The sequence below is a fragment of the Patella vulgata genome, chromosome 3 (assembly GCF_932274485.2).
Source record: "Patella vulgata chromosome 3, xgPatVulg1.2, whole genome shotgun sequence".
Classification (NCBI taxonomy): domain Eukaryota; kingdom Metazoa; phylum Mollusca; class Gastropoda; family Patellidae; genus Patella; species Patella vulgata.
Window position 1 is genome coordinate 18,127,027 of NC_065881.2, and position 17,922 is coordinate 18,144,948.

The window sequence follows — 17,922 nt, forward strand, 5'->3', positions numbered from 1 at the left end:
TCTCACATCCGATGCAATCACCAAAGTTTAAGATCAGGACAAAGCACAAAGTAAAAGAAATGTGTGAACAGTCAAGTCAATGATAGATAACAACTGGTATTTAAATTTGTATGATAACACTAGACAATACTTGCGATATGTAACCTTTGATGATATGCTAAATGATTGATAAAAACAACAACCAATAAAATCTGGTACATGTATGGTACATAAATCTCCAATATAAGTTTGGAAATCTTCAGCTCATTTAATACCGGTTGAATCCTTTTGACATATTGGACTAATCAACTTCAGAGCTTGTCTTTATCAAAAGAAACCTTGACCATGTTTAGTTGAGAGGCATGTAGAAGAAGGTAATCACAGACTGACCAAAAAATTAAGCTGATTGAATGAATTACATGTAACTGTGTGAGATGCAAAAATTCCACCAGATATCAAATTTGATAATCAAAAGCCAATAAATAAATGTGCCATTTACATAGGCAGCAGAACAATCACTCAAAGACAAGCCCTTGGAAAATCAACACCCCCCCCCCCTTCCCCTTGACAGTTGCAGTACTACATACACATGTATCGATTTTGAACTGTCAGGGGATCTTTTACTTGCTGCCAATGGTACATTGTACAGACAGAACATCGATTTTTCTTCCCATCCAAAGGAACATTTAAAAGTAATTAGAACAATCAAGATGAATAATGACATAAATAAAAAAAATATCCCAAGAATGAATGAGGTACCCACCAAGATTTTAGATCATCAACTAAACATTGTAACATGGACAGGAAATCTTCCATTGTTCTTTTCATTAAATAAGCAGATTGTTTTCCCCTCTAGTAGACTGGCTGGAGCTTAACCATGCAATAACTAGACAGTTTCAATGTTATTGCACACTTCTGCTGGTTTACGCCAGTTTTAGTAGAAATCATATAGAGAAGTGGGGTGGGTTTTCTGTGCAATAACAACGAACATGTTGAGCAAGTGTCAATATTATACATGTAAGTCATTTACAGCACACTTCATTCCTTAACAGGTTTAACACCTCGGTCTACGCCCTCTGTGGTTAAACCTGTTAAATCATGTAAGCTGTGCTACAAATATAACTTAATGAACGGTCAAGATGTTTTAGCAGAAGTGGTGGTTTCTTGTCCTTTTTTGCTTTTATCTATTGGCCTTCTCAATGTTTCGTTTATAGCCTGCACAACACTGTTTTTATAGATCAGCTTGTTAGACATTTCTGGATAAATATACACAATATATCTTCTTAAATATGCTTTCCTGGCCACATCTAGCTCTGATTTATTAAATCGACCGCCGCCATGGTAAGAATATTTCTGTCGCAATGCACCATGACCATATATTTCTGGGAACAGTTGTCGCACGAGTTTTATAGCAAATGCAGTTGCTGAATTGCAAGTTGCTCTAATATTCAAAAGTTCTTTGTATGAAAATCTATAAGGTTCTGGGATGTCCTCAAACAGATCATCATTGTTACATGTATCTTCATTGGCTTCATTTTGATCTTTTGATGATTCAGGCTCTGGAGAAGATGGTCTACATGTATCTTCTAATTCTGTTGATATTGAATTCTCTGTTTTTTTATTCTCAGATTTTTTATTCTTTGGTTTCTGTTTTCCAGTAATGAGGAGGATTACATGGGACATCATACCCTTTAGTTCCTGTTGTTCTTTATGAACTGCTGTGAGTTTCTTGGTTATTGTACTAAGCTCTATATCAGTGTCAGATCCAGCTTGTTCATTTGTTCTTGGGACATTGTCTGGTTCAGATGGGGTATTTAGGTACTCTGATGGTGTACCTAGATACTCCTCGGGTGTTGTGACAGCTGTTAGAGATACCAATGATTCATGATGCTGGGATTTGCTAATCACCAACTCAGACTCTGAAACCAATTGCCCAATTCTACTCAGAGACACGTTGTTGGATTGCGAATCTTGAGGCTTTTCAGCTCTACCAGTAAGCTGGGACTGTCTGTCAGATGACACTAGTGGTGTGACCTGGGAATCGGAAGATCTATCAAAAAGATGAAACTGTGCACCACGAAGTAGAGTCGATCTATCCGGCAGATCTGAAGAAACATGTATCTCGGATTGGGTGTCAGGTGGCCTAGGTGGTGTAACAAGAGATTCTGGTGCAGAATTTTTATCGGACTGTGGTTGTGCACAAGAAGATTGCGTTGAGTTAGTAAGAATTTCTGAAACTCTACCAAGGGACTCCCGTGATACGGCCAAAGATTCAGATGATAACTCTGGTGTACCAAGAGGATGTGTTGCTACATGTAGAGCCGGAGTAGATGGCACTGTTTTACGAACAATAGTAGCAGAAACAACTTGACTGCAGGTTTTTTTAGAGGTGGACTTATCTCCAGACGTCCTCTACAAAATAAAATAAACTTCTTTAAGACTTCTAAAATGCATTTGGGAGCAGTTCAGAGTCCATGCAAATATTGCTAATTTGGTCTACAATTTTACTTTTTTCTTTCTTGTACAAGAAGATCTAAACTTAAACCATGGCTATGAAATTCATATTTGATTGCAATGTTAAAGTAGCTAAGTCTCTAACTCAATATCATCCAAAGTCTTGGACATTGAAAACACAAATTATTTGTCAATTTAAATCAACATTGGTGTTGTTATCCTATCGTGAAAAGATGGGCTTCTGATATCCAATATTTAAGACAAAATAAAGATTTTACCATTGGTACACATTTGTAATAAGGGACTCGAAGAATGAGGCTAGACATATTCCACATGTCATGTCAAACGGTGAGGCCATATTCTTACATGTATCTGGAGAGCATGCGCAATAAATACTATCGGTGTAGACTGGAATATTTCGCCGTACATAACTAATTTGAAATTAGAGTAAAAACGGAAACAATTGAATTTAAATCAGTTACCGGTATATACATTCATATTACATTATTATATGCGTTGCGACCCATTTGTGTCAATTTCTAGGTCCCAAATATTAGCGATGTAGCTCCTTTAAATAGATCCTCATGTACTAATAACATATGATATACCATCTAAAATACTGACACCAGTACACTGAACAGAAATTAATTTTTTCATAACACCTTTCTAAAAAAAGAAGGAAAAAACAAGAGAAAAAAACCTTTTAACCTAACAACTTTCTCATAAAACAAAGAAAAACCCCTTTTCACCAAAAATAAAATCATATCATAAAACAAAGGACCCCCACCCACCCACACCCCCTTTCACCAAAACATCTAAAAAAAATCTAGGCTCATCAATTCATGTACAATCGACATGTAACTTCACAGACTTGTTCCTTGGTCAATTTTGCATCACTTCTTTGTAGGCGGCAGGCTGATGGACTGACGTGAATCTTAAACACTTCAGTGAGATAAAAGATTTTAAAAGACAGTTGCACAAATATTTATTCTTTAATTTCTGCATCAAGAAACATGCAATAAATATATCATGCAACAAACATGAATAAATCAATAGGGCATGAATCAATCAAACCAATCAAATAAATATGATGTATAATAGTAATAATAATACATTTCTATACTGCATAATATCCACATTAATTTGCTCATTGGTGCTTTGTCACTCTGTCAAACCTAGATATTACAAGTCATGAAGAATGTTTTCAGATTAGATTTGAATAATGAAGTTTGCATATTATTTACATGCAGTTGTTTTCCATACAAGTTTTCGTTTATTTGTGTCTGGACTAAATGTCACTTGATTTTTTTCTTTAAAACAAAAACAAACAATAGAAATCCACTCTTTGATGTCATTTGCACACTCTTTTAAAACTGTCTATACATGTGGGAATGCAGTTTTTCAAATCACAATTTACATGTACTCAAAACTACCCTAGATTCATTTGACTGTGTATAAAGAGTATCAAAAAGATCCCTTACCAAGCCAGCCACTATGTTAGACTCTAGTGTATCAGTATTTTAGCAATTGGCAATAAAAGCCCTTGTGTTTTTTATCACTTATATCACAGCTCAAACTAGTGGGCGAAGCGATGTATGTAGTAATATTGTTATAAGTTAATAAAAACCAACCACATCCACTCTTTGTGCATGGAATCAAAATATGGTACAGTACAGTATACATGTACATGTAGTGTTGATCTACAAATTTATTGATCTTACAAACCTCAATCAATATCCTAAAATACATGTACGTTTGAAAATGTTCCTAAAATAACATCTATTTGCAGTAAGTGACATTATAGAGAGATAAACAGTGGCCAGGATTCAAGAATATTCCAAGTACTGGAGCTTAATCTTATGGCAGCTTTGTCAGGATGTTTGATACCCATTCCTCTATTTTTGTTAATAAGAACTTCAACTTTGTGACTTTATCAAAGAAAGTCTGACCATATAAGTATGGTTACATTAGCAGAGTGTGTTATTAGCAATCTGATCACATTGACAGATAAAGAGATCTTTCTGAAACTGAACATTTCCAACAGTAGAACTGCATGCATTAGTTGCTTCTGTTATTTGGAAATAATGACCAAAATTTAGCAAAACCAAGGCCTGGTATATTTTGATGTAAATGTTTCTAACCATCTTCCCAAGCGGAAAGATAATGCCACCCCCCTCATTATCTTATAAATAAACTAATCACAGTTCCACTTTATCTTACTTAATTAAAGGCCTGATGCGTCATTCACATTTTCGCTAAAATATCAAATCTCCCGGCTTGGATTCAATCGGATTTAAACTAGACCCATCAGGTTTCTCTGCTACCAATAAAATATAGCAGAGTCTTGTTAAACTTCAGCAGTAATATATCAATGAAATTTCAATGTATCATAACTTTGTTAATACTGAACAGAATTGAACCAGAAATTAAACTTTATTATCAAAATTGTAATTTGCGAGGGATTTCTACAGGGCTAAAAGACGCATCGAACCTTTAATCATAACCGTTATATGAATGTTTATCTGAATACAAATTTTACTATTTTAATGGTCACGATAAATTCATAATTGTTTCAATATCATGCAGTTACACAATTGAAATAATTCCCAGCTGTATAGTACATGTAATGTAAATGTAAATGAATGTGATTTATATACTTATGTACACATGTTCGCTTAGATAAATCCCTGGTTGATTCCTAGCTAGACATTTTTCTATAATGCATGCATGTTCTGTCTATTTTCTTCTTGTACATTCGTTCTACTTTAAGTTTGACAAGTACATTTCACTATGATGGGTCTTTCAGTTTTAAATTGTCAGACAATTGAACAGATAAAGTACCAAACTCAGCATACTAGTGTCTGGCTATGAATAACACAGACTAATCTTTGGATATCTAAACTTTTACCAAAGTTTTCTATATTAAACAATGTAAACTTGACATTTTTTCAACACAAACACTTATTATCTGGTTCATTATGCAAGAGGACATTTATAGAATTTTGATATACAGGCTCTTCTCTTCTTAAATCCTTCTGATCATTAAAGAAATGACAAATTCTGTCTATCAGAATAGATTGTTAGATAAAGGGGAGGGAAAGATCACATTTCATGAAATTTTGTATTCTTTTGTTTCGTAAGAAAATGTAATATCAACATTGTTCACAAAGTTTCATGAATGAAGCTTGAAATGATATGGGCCACATGAAAATGTCTAAAATGTACACAGATTCAATTATCTTCCATTACATTTCCTGGAAATCGATTATTTATTAAGAAATCGAAAATAAAATAGAATTATACAAATTTCCAGTTCTTTTTTTTTTTGCTAACCCAGACAATCCATCATTTGGTTGGTGATAAAAAAAAGGCAGGTTGCCAGGCAATAAAACATACACCCACTGCAGTTCAGTCGTCTAAGCAGCAGTCTACAAAGGTTGACAGATTGTGAATCTGTAGGTAGATAATTATAGGTTGCCAAGCAACGAAACATACGCCCACAACAGCTAAGTCGTCTGGGCAGTCAACAAGGGATAGTCGCATATTTGTTCTTTTATAAGTAATGAAAACATTTACAACACACTAAAATCTGATTAACAACCTCTATGTACAGCATTCACAAGATTTTTCAAAGTGATCAATGGCCATAACTCTGGCAGTAATTATCGGAATTCATTGAAAATCAATACGCTTCTTCATCTCATGATCGTAACACTACATGTGTATCAATATAAAGTGATCGAGGAACATAACTCTGGCAGTCATTATCGGAAATTGTTGAAAATCAACAGGCTTCTTCATCTCATGACCTTAAACATGGTGTATAAATTTTTAAGTCAATCGGATATTAACTTTAGAATCTAGAGTGTCCACATGATATTTCAAAGTGATCAAGGTACTGTACATAACTCTGGCAGTAATTATTGGAATTCGCTGAAAATCAATAGGATTCTTCGTCTTATCACATTAAACACTAAAGCCTCCATAAGATATTTCAAAGGGATCAAGGGCAGAAACTCTTGCAGTAATTATCAGAAGTCGTTGAAAATCTATAAGCTTCTTCGACTCATGACATCAAATACTGTGTCCACAAGATATTTCAAAGTGATCAAGGGCCAGTTCACTGTCCGTAATTATTGGAAATTGTTGAAAATCAATAGGCTTCTTTGTCTCATGACCTTAAACACTGTGTATAAATTATAATTTCAAAGTGATCAAGGGCCAGAACACTGGCCGTAATTATTGGAAATTGTTGAAAATCAATAGGCTTCTTTGTCTCATGACCTTAAACACTGTGTATAAATTATAAATCTAAAGTCAATCGGATATTAACTTTAGCCTTCTTCTTTGTAGAGTGTCCACAAGAGTTTTTTAGAGTGATCAAGGGCCATAACTCTGGCAGTAATTGCTGGAAATTTTTGAAAATCAATAGGCTTCATCGTCTTATGATCTTAAACATTGAGATAAATTTAAAGTCTATCAGATATTATTATTACATGTAACTTTAGCCCATATAGCATCCACAAGCTATCGTGGACACCAGACCAACGGACTGGGGCGATGGCAATATACGACCACATTTCAATGTGGGTTCTTTCTGTATAACATCATTGGAGATTTCACATGATTCTATGACATAATCAAGGCCAAAAACTTGATAATTATCAGAAATTGTTCAATAGAATTCTTCATTTCAATGTCAGGTCTAAATAATGCATTTTCATTCACAGGATTGAGTTACATGTAAATATAAATAACTCAAGGAGTAACAAGAAATTGAACGACAAATGTAGTTTGTGCACAAGAAATTGTGGACGGACGGATGAGGATGACGCTAAAATATATAACCACATTCTAGAATCTAATGTACTGGTAGGCATATGAAAAATATTAAATAAATCCATCTTGGCCTTGTTCCACAGTATGATTTGAAATATATATGTACATGTACATGTACTAAGAGGAAATGAACCTGTGTACCTTTAAGAACAATCCTTCTTTCCTTGTTTCATAAGATTGATGTTCTTCCCACAAACAAAATCTAATATTTTTTATTCAAATGTTTTAAAATCAACATATGGCTATGAGCCGTATAGAACATTTAAAAAGGACAAAATAAAGTGGAATCTTCTGCTAACTATGTCTATTAGAATTTCTGTTGTGGGAGATAATCAAGATTTTGAAATAAAGGAAAATAAAATTCAAGCATAACAATAAAAAAAAAGATTGTGTGAATATCAGTAGACATAAATTTTTAAATTCAACAAAAATAATCTTTAATTAGAACAACTATAAAGTCTATTTTAATTCTCATCTTCATTATCATTAACCTGGTTGGTGAACAACTGTACATGTTCATTTAATTTCCATTTTAATTTGTAGTACCAGTACATGTAGTGTATAGTGTACATGTACACTGATAATGATAATCAAAAACCACATCAAAATTTCACTGATCATCATGTGCATTTTTCGGACAATATCTAATTTTTTATGGCTTAATCCATGCTAAAATATTCTCAAATTGATTATTTAACATTTAATTTAGAAAACAATATCCACAATACCAACGATAGATAATCTCCAGGCTTGGATTTAACTGAATTCAAAAGACTATTGCAAAAATTTTACGTGTACATGTAGGTGGCACTGACTTGGTTTGATCATATTCTGTTTTAATATCGTCTGCACAGGATGCCAAAAGTTTTGAATTTTCAATTCATCATATCTTTGTACATACTGAATGGAATTACTGTAAACCATTTTAGGGCCTACATGTATATACCTTTTCGAGATTCAACTTGCCTAATACTGTAGCTTACAAGGAATTCAAAATTCCTCAAACGATAATTAGAGATTTAATTTCAAGCACTAATGAACTAGTAACAGAAATTCTTATTTTTGTTCCAGCCATTTATTCTTAATATAATAATATCAATAGAACACAGAGGGTTTGTGCTTGAATTTGTGCTGGACATTGTCTGTGAAGACAGGTGCCTTGTTTCCAGGCTAGAATGTAGGATTGATTCATTATTACTGAGACTTTATTTAACAAATCAAATTTAAGTTTATACCTACTGATATTCATGGAATTTAAGTATAAAACCAAGAAGAAATGTCACCGGCTTCCACATACAAAAGTGTTGGATGTACTGTAAACATTTGTAATGCAATACTTTATTCATATCTTATGTCTTTGATCCTTTGGTGCTTAAAGATGCATTATGCAAGATTTAGATAAAGAGCTGACAGTTCTTGTTGTTACAATAATAGTATAAAACTAGATAATGAAAAAGGAATAACGACATTGTTACGATAACGGATAATCCATTTCTAAATAAAATTTTCAAATGGTGATCGTGTTTAATTCCATTAAAAATCACAAACATCTGATAATCCAGAGAGTTCATTATGGGCTTGTCATGTGAATAAATGTCTAAATACTAAGTTATATAACATTTGATTGAGGCCAAAAAAAAAACTGGAATAGGCAGATTTACATGTAACTCTTACATGTACATGTACATAATGCATCTTTAAATTGTATTTATAACTGTATTAATTAAATACATGTGTACATGTATATCTTTTCGATCATTTGCATTTTAAAGCCATTCAAATTCTTGAATTTGACAGGAAAAGAACTATGCAGTCAAGGTGGATTTTTCCATTTTTCTCTTAAGTCTCATTGTAACCAGTTACTGTAGGATTATGGTGCCCTTTTTGTTATTTTTTTTAAATAATAAGCATGTCGAGTTTGATGTTCCCATGTCATTTCTCATTATGGGAATTCACATACATTTAGGCAAAAAATTATTGTTGAGCCTTTCGTATTACGGAACTGGGAGAATCGAAATTGCTTGTTTCTGAACTGGGAAAATTGATATTGATTTTTGCAGCGTATGGAGAATCGATACTGATTTTTGCAGAATTGGGAGTACTTGTTTTGCAGAATTGTAAGAACTGATTTTTGCAGAATTGGTAGTATTGATATAGATTTTTTTCTGAATTGGGGGAAATTATATTGACTTTTGCAGAATTGGGGGAACTGATATTGATTTTTTTGCAGAACACCGAGATACTTCAATATCGCAATTTGCTTACCTGGGTAGTGTAACCCCAAAGAAAAGCATTAATGTCATTGTCTTTGATAGATATCTTGTAACTGAATTTTACTTATTAAAACCAAAACCCTTATTTCTGTCTGCAGTATCATCGACTGTAATTTCTTTTTAAAATCATATCTGAGAATATGTATCTATATGTATGTAATTTGTATTGCCTGTGCTGTATACTTGTTTTGCTCTGTGTTAAGTTTAACAGTGTCAATTCGTCTTAAATTAATATGGAAGCTGGTGAAATTTATTGTTGGTTTTATACAGTAGATAAACAAATCATTACTTACCATTGCTGTGTTATTTAAACCATCACTGCTTGTGCCGGCCACTGTAAATAAATACATCAGCATGTTAATGTTATATACAATACAAACATGTACACATGTACATTATGGAACCTGTACCGGTATGTACAATTACATACTGGAACGTACTATAATCAAACAACTTAAAGGTGCTATAGGAATCCCTTACAACTAAAATATTGTTAACGTTTGATCTCTAATAAGAATATCAGTCTAAAAATGGTTTAATTCCGTTCAGTATTTTAAATGTTATGATAATTTGAAATTTCATCCATGTAAGTTGCTCGGGCGTAACAAGACGCCACCATCTTTTATCAATAGATTACTGTATCTAGTGTTGTTATTTTGATGTCACTGATCTATGCTGTTCAAGCCTAACAGTAATGGAGAAACCTGATGGGACATGCTCGTTTTTCTAATTCAAATGTGTCTTTTTGAAAATGAATTTTACATTTAGAATACAAGAATACTGAATTAAACTATACTCTTCAAAAAAAAAATAGGGGATATTCAGAAACAATACAAAACTGCAGAAATGCACTGTGGAGGTAACCAGTGTATGTTAATCACAAGCCTACACATGAACATAAACAGTTCATAAGGGCAGCTTATCTGATGGCCCCATTTCACTCGCAAAGAGATACACCGTCAAAAGTGAAAATGGATGTTTTTGATTTTTGTCTTAATAATGAGTAATTGCTCCACCAATCCTCAGACATTCAGCAATTCGTCATGGCATGCTCCTAATCAACTGTCCAATTACGATTTGGGGCAATCTGACCCACTCCTCTTGCAGTGCCACGGCCAATTGTTGCAGTGTTGTCGATTGACGTTGACGAACACATCTCTCGGTCAAATTAAACATAACACACTAAAGCAATGATACGCTAAACAGTAAATCTTATGCAAGAACCGATAGGAAAGCAAACATGGATAAACCAGCACGCGGCAGTTTTCATTAACTATTCCTTGAGGTGTCAAATTTGACAATGAACCCCTCCCACGTGTATGCCGCTATTGCGCATGGCATGTGCAGCTCAGTCACCAGTGGTTCTGTTTGGGCGATAAGTTCTTCATCTGTGAACATACTCTCAAAGCATGTCAAATGTCCATGACTATTTATCATATCGCAACCTGCATACGTATTTGCATTTCTATATCCCCTACTTTTTTTAAGAGTATTTAAAATATCAGTGTTGTCAGAGTATTTTTTGATGATTTTCCTTTCTGTGGAGGTTTTATTTCGAAAATCAAAATATTTCGGCCAGCTCTAGCTGTACACTTTTAATGACATGCTATAAACAAATTATAAATTTCTATTTCTGTATGTGGGCTATTTTCACAAAAAAGTACAAATAACGGTAAGACAAATTTTGAAAAGTAATTATTAATTTTTAAGGAAATTTTCACTGTATTCTTTTCTTTAGGTTTATACAGTAACTCAAGAGGAAGTACATGTATATGCAATAGCCATGCAGGACTCTCAAAAATTACAGAAATGTAACAAAATCAAATTTGTAAGAATGTCTTTTCAGTTATTACTATGTAAAAGACCATATTAACAGTAAAGACATAACGAAAAAGACAAAATGACAGATCAGAGGAATATTGTCTTACAAAGCCTGAATTACTACCTGACAATTTCTGCCTTATTTCCATGCTTGGTTTTATAGTATACATGTAGCTTTCTGACAAAAAATGGACACAAATCCTACCTGGCACATAAGCAGAAACTTGACCACTGACACCAGATAAATTAGGAATGTCTAAACTATAACTTTGATTAGAATTATTTGATTCATTTATATGTACACCTCCCACAGGATAGAGTCCGACAGTTTGTTCACGTAAACTAGCAAAGAACTCATCATCATTTGATTCACCGGTTATACTATCATCACCAGTACGCTGCGATTGACCTGCAAATATACAAATAATACAATAATTCACACCATTTACGATAACATGATATACATGTATGCTAATGTTGTCGATAGCGATAGGGTTGAGTTTCTAGTCACTCATGATGGCATAGGATTCAAAAGCCAGGTAGAGTAAGGAACATTTATTCGCCTTTTTTAAAGGGAAATATTCTGCGGAGTTACCCACCGCCCCTGCAATGAACGAACCCTGTTGATTCTAGAACAAGGAATTGGTCCCCAAGTGGTACTCATCTTGTTCTTCAGCGAGACGCCCATTGAAAAAAAAACTATGGCTTTGCCAATTCATGAAACTTGGCATGGTTATTCCTTGGCATGGAATAAAAGTAATTTTCCAGTGTGATTTGTATGCAGGACGAGTCGATCAGATGGCACTAAAAACTAATGTCGCATGTACACGACGGCGTGCAGTGACCATCACATAATAGACCCTGTGACGGTTGGAAATCGAATTAAGAGTAGGTCATAGTGCTGCTGTTCGGTCAAAATTTCCATCATAGCCCAGTCAGTGCAGAAAAGTAGGATGTTAAACCCCATTTCATTTCATTTATTCACGAAAACTTTAACTAAAATATTTTAAGAATGCAGCCTTTCTATTGGCTAAGAAGAGCAAATATTTGTACTTTGAGATTTTAAACCACAGTCAATGAAAAGGCTGCATCCATAAACTAAATGTATTACAGTTTAAGTTTTCATGAATAAGAACCCTGGTACATGTATAAATAAAACTCACTAGAAGCACCATATAGACTTTCATCACCCTCAGAGTTTTTAATTTCATGTTTGACTCTTGATAAATCGACATTATGTATATCTTTTGATGGTGATGTTTCTGTGTTCTTCTGTGTATCATTTTCTTCTTCCGTTTCTTCTAAAGATTCGTTAACACTATTATTAGCACTCTCTCCTTCCTCGTAACCATCTGCTTTAAAAACTTCAAAATCGTCAAATTTTTCAACCGCAGTCTGACCTGTTGGGTCAATGGGCGGCACACGATTTTCAATGTTGGATTCACCAGATGGTGATTTTTCAGGCGTGGCAAATGTCACTGTTATATCAGAGTCAATATCTATTGGACTAGAGGGGGTGGTGCTAATATTTACTGGATTATCAACAAGTCTCTGAACTTTGGAATTTGGTGAATAATGTCTTTGGGATGGAAGTCGCCTTTTAGCAACAGGTTTGTGAAATGGAGAAAACTGAGCACCTTGACGGTGTACACCTTGTTTATATGGACTCCCACCCATCATTGATGCACGTAAGTTTTCCTCTGTTAAGTCAACACTGATATCATATCGAGTTTTTCCCAACACATTTGGAGTGGGAGGAGGAAGAGGTCTATCTACATTTTTCTTTGGTGTTTTTTGTTGGGGATCAGTGGCATAAAAACTTTTACTGATAAATGTTGTTGAAGATTCATCACTTTTGGACACTTTTTCATTGACGATATAATTAAATTCTGAGTTACTGTCCACAGTTAAATATAAATGGCCCACAACTTTCACATTTTTATCAAAATCAACATGGCCATGACACACAGCTTGTAAGTTCTTCACCAGGGCAGAAATAAACTGGTTAGCAGATCTTTCGCTTGACATTTTTTCCTCCAATAAACTTTAAAAGCTTACAGTTAACAATTCTCTCTTATGCATGTACCTTTAGCTTTCAACAAACCTACAAAAAAAGATCAAACAAGTTTCATTAATAATACAAAATATTATTGGAAAGGACAGTACATGTACACGCTACATGTATCCATCATTATCAAAACTACATTTTCTTCCATTTCTGAGATTTGGAAAATCTTACTTCAAATAATTTTAGTGAACCAACTGAACAAAAGAAATGTTGTTTTTTTTATATTCTAATAATACTTAGTACCCATGTAACTATTTCTTAACCATCTAAAAGCATTCTATATGGATAATGAATAATTATATGATTTAAAGAGAATCTGAAGGGTATGCTACATGTACATCAGGTTGGAAATAATCAAATATACATATGAAATCATTTACAGAAATTTTAAAACATTGTTTAAAATTATAAATAACAATCTAATTGTAAATTAAAAGGTTTAATTTACATTGAAAATAGTGGAGACAAATTCTGTTAAAGGGACAGTATGGCAATTAGATAAAGAATGGCAGTTCTCACTATAATAGTTAACCAGCGGCTGCCAGGCAGGATACGCCCACATTTTCGAGAGATGGATAGAGAACAAGCTAACAAGAAAGTGATTTTTCCTACAATCAAGGGCCATAATTCAGGAAATTACAATTCGATATGCACATATATCGAAAGGAACTGAGATCTTTGTGTTATAAACTTACATTTCAAGTTTCAACAAAATCGGATAAAAATTGTGACCTCTATAGGGTCCACAACCTTGATATACCATATTTTTACGCTATTTGAGAACGAACGGCAGCCATTTTGTCTGTCAATTTTGGGGCGATTTTCGCAAAATTCAAACTCAACTGTCCTTAGGGTGGAAGGGTAATATAATAATACGGTTTTTTAAATCGGATAAAAATTATGACCTCTAATGGGTCCACAAGCTAAAAACATGATTTTTCGTACAATCCGGGGCCATAATTCAGAAAGTTACAGTCCGATATGGGCAAATATAGAAATGAACCGAGATCTTTGGTTTATAAACTTATATTTCAAGTTTCAACAAAATCGGATAAAAATTGTGACCTCTATAGGGTCCACAACCTTGATATACCATATTTTTACGCTATTTGAGAATGAACGGCGGCCATTTTGTCTGTCAATTTTGGGCCGATTTTCATGAAATTCAAACTCAGTCATCCTTAGGGTGTAACGGTGATATAATAATACGTTTTTTTAAATCGGATAAAAATTATGACCTCTATAGGGTCCACAAGCTAAAAACGCGATTTTTCGTACAATCAGGGGCCATAATTCAGGAAATTACGGTCCGATATGCGTGAATATTAAAAGTAACCGTGATCTTTGGGTTATAGACTTACATCTCAAGTTTCAACAAAATCGGATAAAAATTGTGACCTCTATAGGGTCCACAACCTTGATATACCATTTTCTTACGCTATTTGAGAACGAACGGCGGCCATTTTGTCTGTCAATTTTGGGTCGATTTCCACGAAATTCGAATTCAGTCGTCCCTAGGGTGTAACGGTGATATAATAATCCGTTTTTTTAAATCGGGTAAAAATTATGACTTCTATAGGGTCCACAAGCTAAAAACGTGATTTTTCGTACAATCAGGGGTCATAATTCAGGAAGTTACGGTCCGATATGCACGAATATCGAAAGGAACCGAGATCTTTGGGTTATAAACTTACATTTCAAGTTTCAACAAAATCGGATAAAAATTGTGACCCCTATAGGGTCCACAACCTTGATATACCATATTCTTACGCTATTTAGGAACGAATGGCGGCCATTTTGTCTGTCAATTTTGGGCCGATTTTCACGAAATTCGAACTCAGTCATCCTTAGGGTGTAACGGTGATATAATAGAACGTTTTTTTAAATCGGATAAAAATTATGACTTCTATAGGGTCCACAATCTAAAAACGTGATTTTTCGTACAATCAGGGGCCATAATTCAGGAAGTTACTGTCCGATATGCGCAAATATCGAAAGGAACTGAGATCTTTGGGTTATAAACTTACATTTCAAGTTTCAACAAAATCGGATAAAAATTGTGACCTCTATAGGGTCCACAAGCTAAAAACGTGATTTTTCGTACAAACAGGGGCGACGGCATAATACGTCCACATGAAAATGTGGGCGTATAAAAATTAGATAATGTAAAGGGAATATGCTGAAAATTTCAGTCAAATTTCTCCACTCTGAACCAAAAGATTCCTTGGCAGTTGGATTTCGATATAAGAGTAGGCCAAAAATAGTGCTGCTGCCCGGGCAAAATTTCGCTCATAGCACACTGTATGGCATACATGTATGCCCGTCTTCATTAGCCCAGTAGGAGCAGAACAGTAGGACGTTAAACCCCATTTTATTTCATATAAAGGATGTCTTTTCATTTCACCGAAGTTAATTGTAGACATTGCTAATGCTATGTAAATTACCGGTATAAATAGCATTGGATTGATAATTGAACAACAAATATTTCATTCTCTGTTACCGCAATAAATTATGGTAGCACAATGTTTCGGTTCTGCGTCCTTTCAGACTCCATACATGTACAATTGACTGTTCAGACTTCATAATGACAAGGTATCGCACCCTTTTTCGGACAATAATAAACGATGAATAAATAAAACATCGTTCAAAGATTTGTGTTATTTAGTGATACATGGAGTTCTTTTATCAAATTGGTAGTAAACTAGCTTGATTGACCTATCACGGCCGAGGTTTTTATAATTGTACATGCCTAAAGTCTTTTATCAAACAGAATAATTGCCATCAACACGATACGGCAGTGATTATCAAAGAGTGACAACTCACGTTTTTCCTCATCCAACAAAGATTTCTTTGCACATACATGTACTGTAATGACATGGGATTATCCGCTAATTGGCTTTAATCATCCCGCTTTTATCATTGCCATTTCTAATATTTTCGGAAAAGACTTTTCTTTGCATGTACTAATTTGTCAATTGATACTGCCTTCTATTGTTCGCTTATCCAGGTTTGCATGTCAAAGTGCAGCTTTGTAGGGACTTGTAATAACCGTGCCTGTCATGTAAATATTTTTGTGTGTGTTTGAGTAGATCATTTTCAAATAAATTCATCAGTACATTATTCTTTTCTTTTAAACTATATTACCTTTACTGGAAAAGATGTTTATCACAGAACCATAAGTGCAATAAATGTTTTATCGTTTAATAGAGCCTTTTAATAACCACATAATTATTTCATGGCAATATTTTTTTTTCATGTTTTGGGTTTGCTTAATTCAAATAAATTCCTCTGCTATTCTTATTTATACAAAGAAACATATACAAAGAAACATTCAACAATGGAAATATTGCTGTTCCTTTAATTTACACAGGATTACAGATCTATAAAAGATTTAAGAAATAAAAACACTGCTGATTGACAACTCGCGTGTTTTCTCATCCACCAAAGAACATTATTTTTGCAAACATTATAAGCACTTGAAATATTTCCTTAATTAAGACTACAGAGTACAGGTCTATACTGTGCGTGCAGCATGATGATGAACGGTAAATTTTACCTGCATGTTATTTTTGTAAAATTGTTTTTGGTTCATCATGAACTTGTTTGAACCTTTTAAGTCCGAAACGTCACCAACCCGAGCCCCAGATATCACCTTCCCAAGTCTAATAACTCGAGATCACATTTGTTTAGTCCAAAAGAGGTTCTAAGTCAGAAATATCGTGGGACCAAAATGTCATGTAATCGGTAAATTGTGTAAATAAAAAAAAATAATAGGCTCCTATAGACCTAAAAAAGATAATTTCAATTTGATTCAATTTGATATAGGCTACTAGCCTGTAGGCTACTACTGTACTGGTCTGGGTCAACGATAAAATCAGTTTCTTCTTCATTTCTTGTAATAAAAAAAAAACCGAAAGAAAAGAATTAAAAAGATTAATAATTCGATTTGATTTATGGTACCAACTTCTGACATATAAGGTCTTCTGAAAGGGATTTGCTTTTAGGTACCGGTAGGCTAAAGGTAACCGGCTCATGATTTGCATTACAAAGGTTTGACCTACTCAGCACAAGTTGCAACACCGTTGAACAAATATGGCTGCTCGTGTGTTTGAGGCACAAAAACTTACCGTTAACTTATAACGGATTCTGTAATTCATTAGCATACATTTGATACACTATTTGGATATTGCTGTGCGCGACAGTTATAAGTTTACATAAAATTTGATTACGTATGCATAAGAGGTCTTTATATTCTGAATAACAAAGAAATTCCTGGCGCAAATATTCCCTTCTTTCTCATGGCCTTCTTTCGGTCGTTTCCGGTTTATTACGCCGAGGCATTCTATAAGGATTGAAGATGGACTACGGAAGGTGTCTCCTTATTTTAGACGTAATTTATATTTTCATTGCAAAAAATGTTTTCCTTTTCCCTTCTCTTTAAACAGATGTAATCAAATGGAATCAAACAAGAGTGAATGGTTTTGTGTT

General features: G+C 34.0%; 1 protein-coding gene across 22 annotated transcripts in view; it reads right to left on the bottom strand.

Moving 5' to 3' along the window:
• Positions 1-17,773, bottom strand: part of LOC126816302 (zinc finger and BTB domain-containing protein 44) — a 47,446-nt gene extending 29,673 nt beyond the window's left edge. For 19 of the 22 annotated variants that reach the window (XM_050542642.2, XM_050542631.2, XM_050542641.2 and 16 more), the window contains exons 1-4: positions 17,562-17,771; positions 12,530-13,470; positions 11,572-11,775; positions 9,839-9,879 (exon numbers count right to left, since the gene is read on the bottom strand). In XM_050542642.2, the coding sequence (XP_050398599.1) occupies positions 9,839-9,879; positions 11,572-11,775; positions 12,530-13,394 (1,110 nt within the window). In that variant the 5' untranslated portion in view covers positions 13,395-13,470; positions 17,562-17,771. Of the gene's footprint in view, positions 1-742; positions 2,392-9,838; positions 9,880-11,571; positions 11,776-12,529; positions 13,471-17,561 lie in introns of all 22 variants that reach the window. The other 3 variants (XM_050542623.2, XM_050542624.1, XM_050542626.2) reach the window with 2 other exon arrangements.
• Positions 17,774-17,922: the final 149 nt, after the last annotated feature.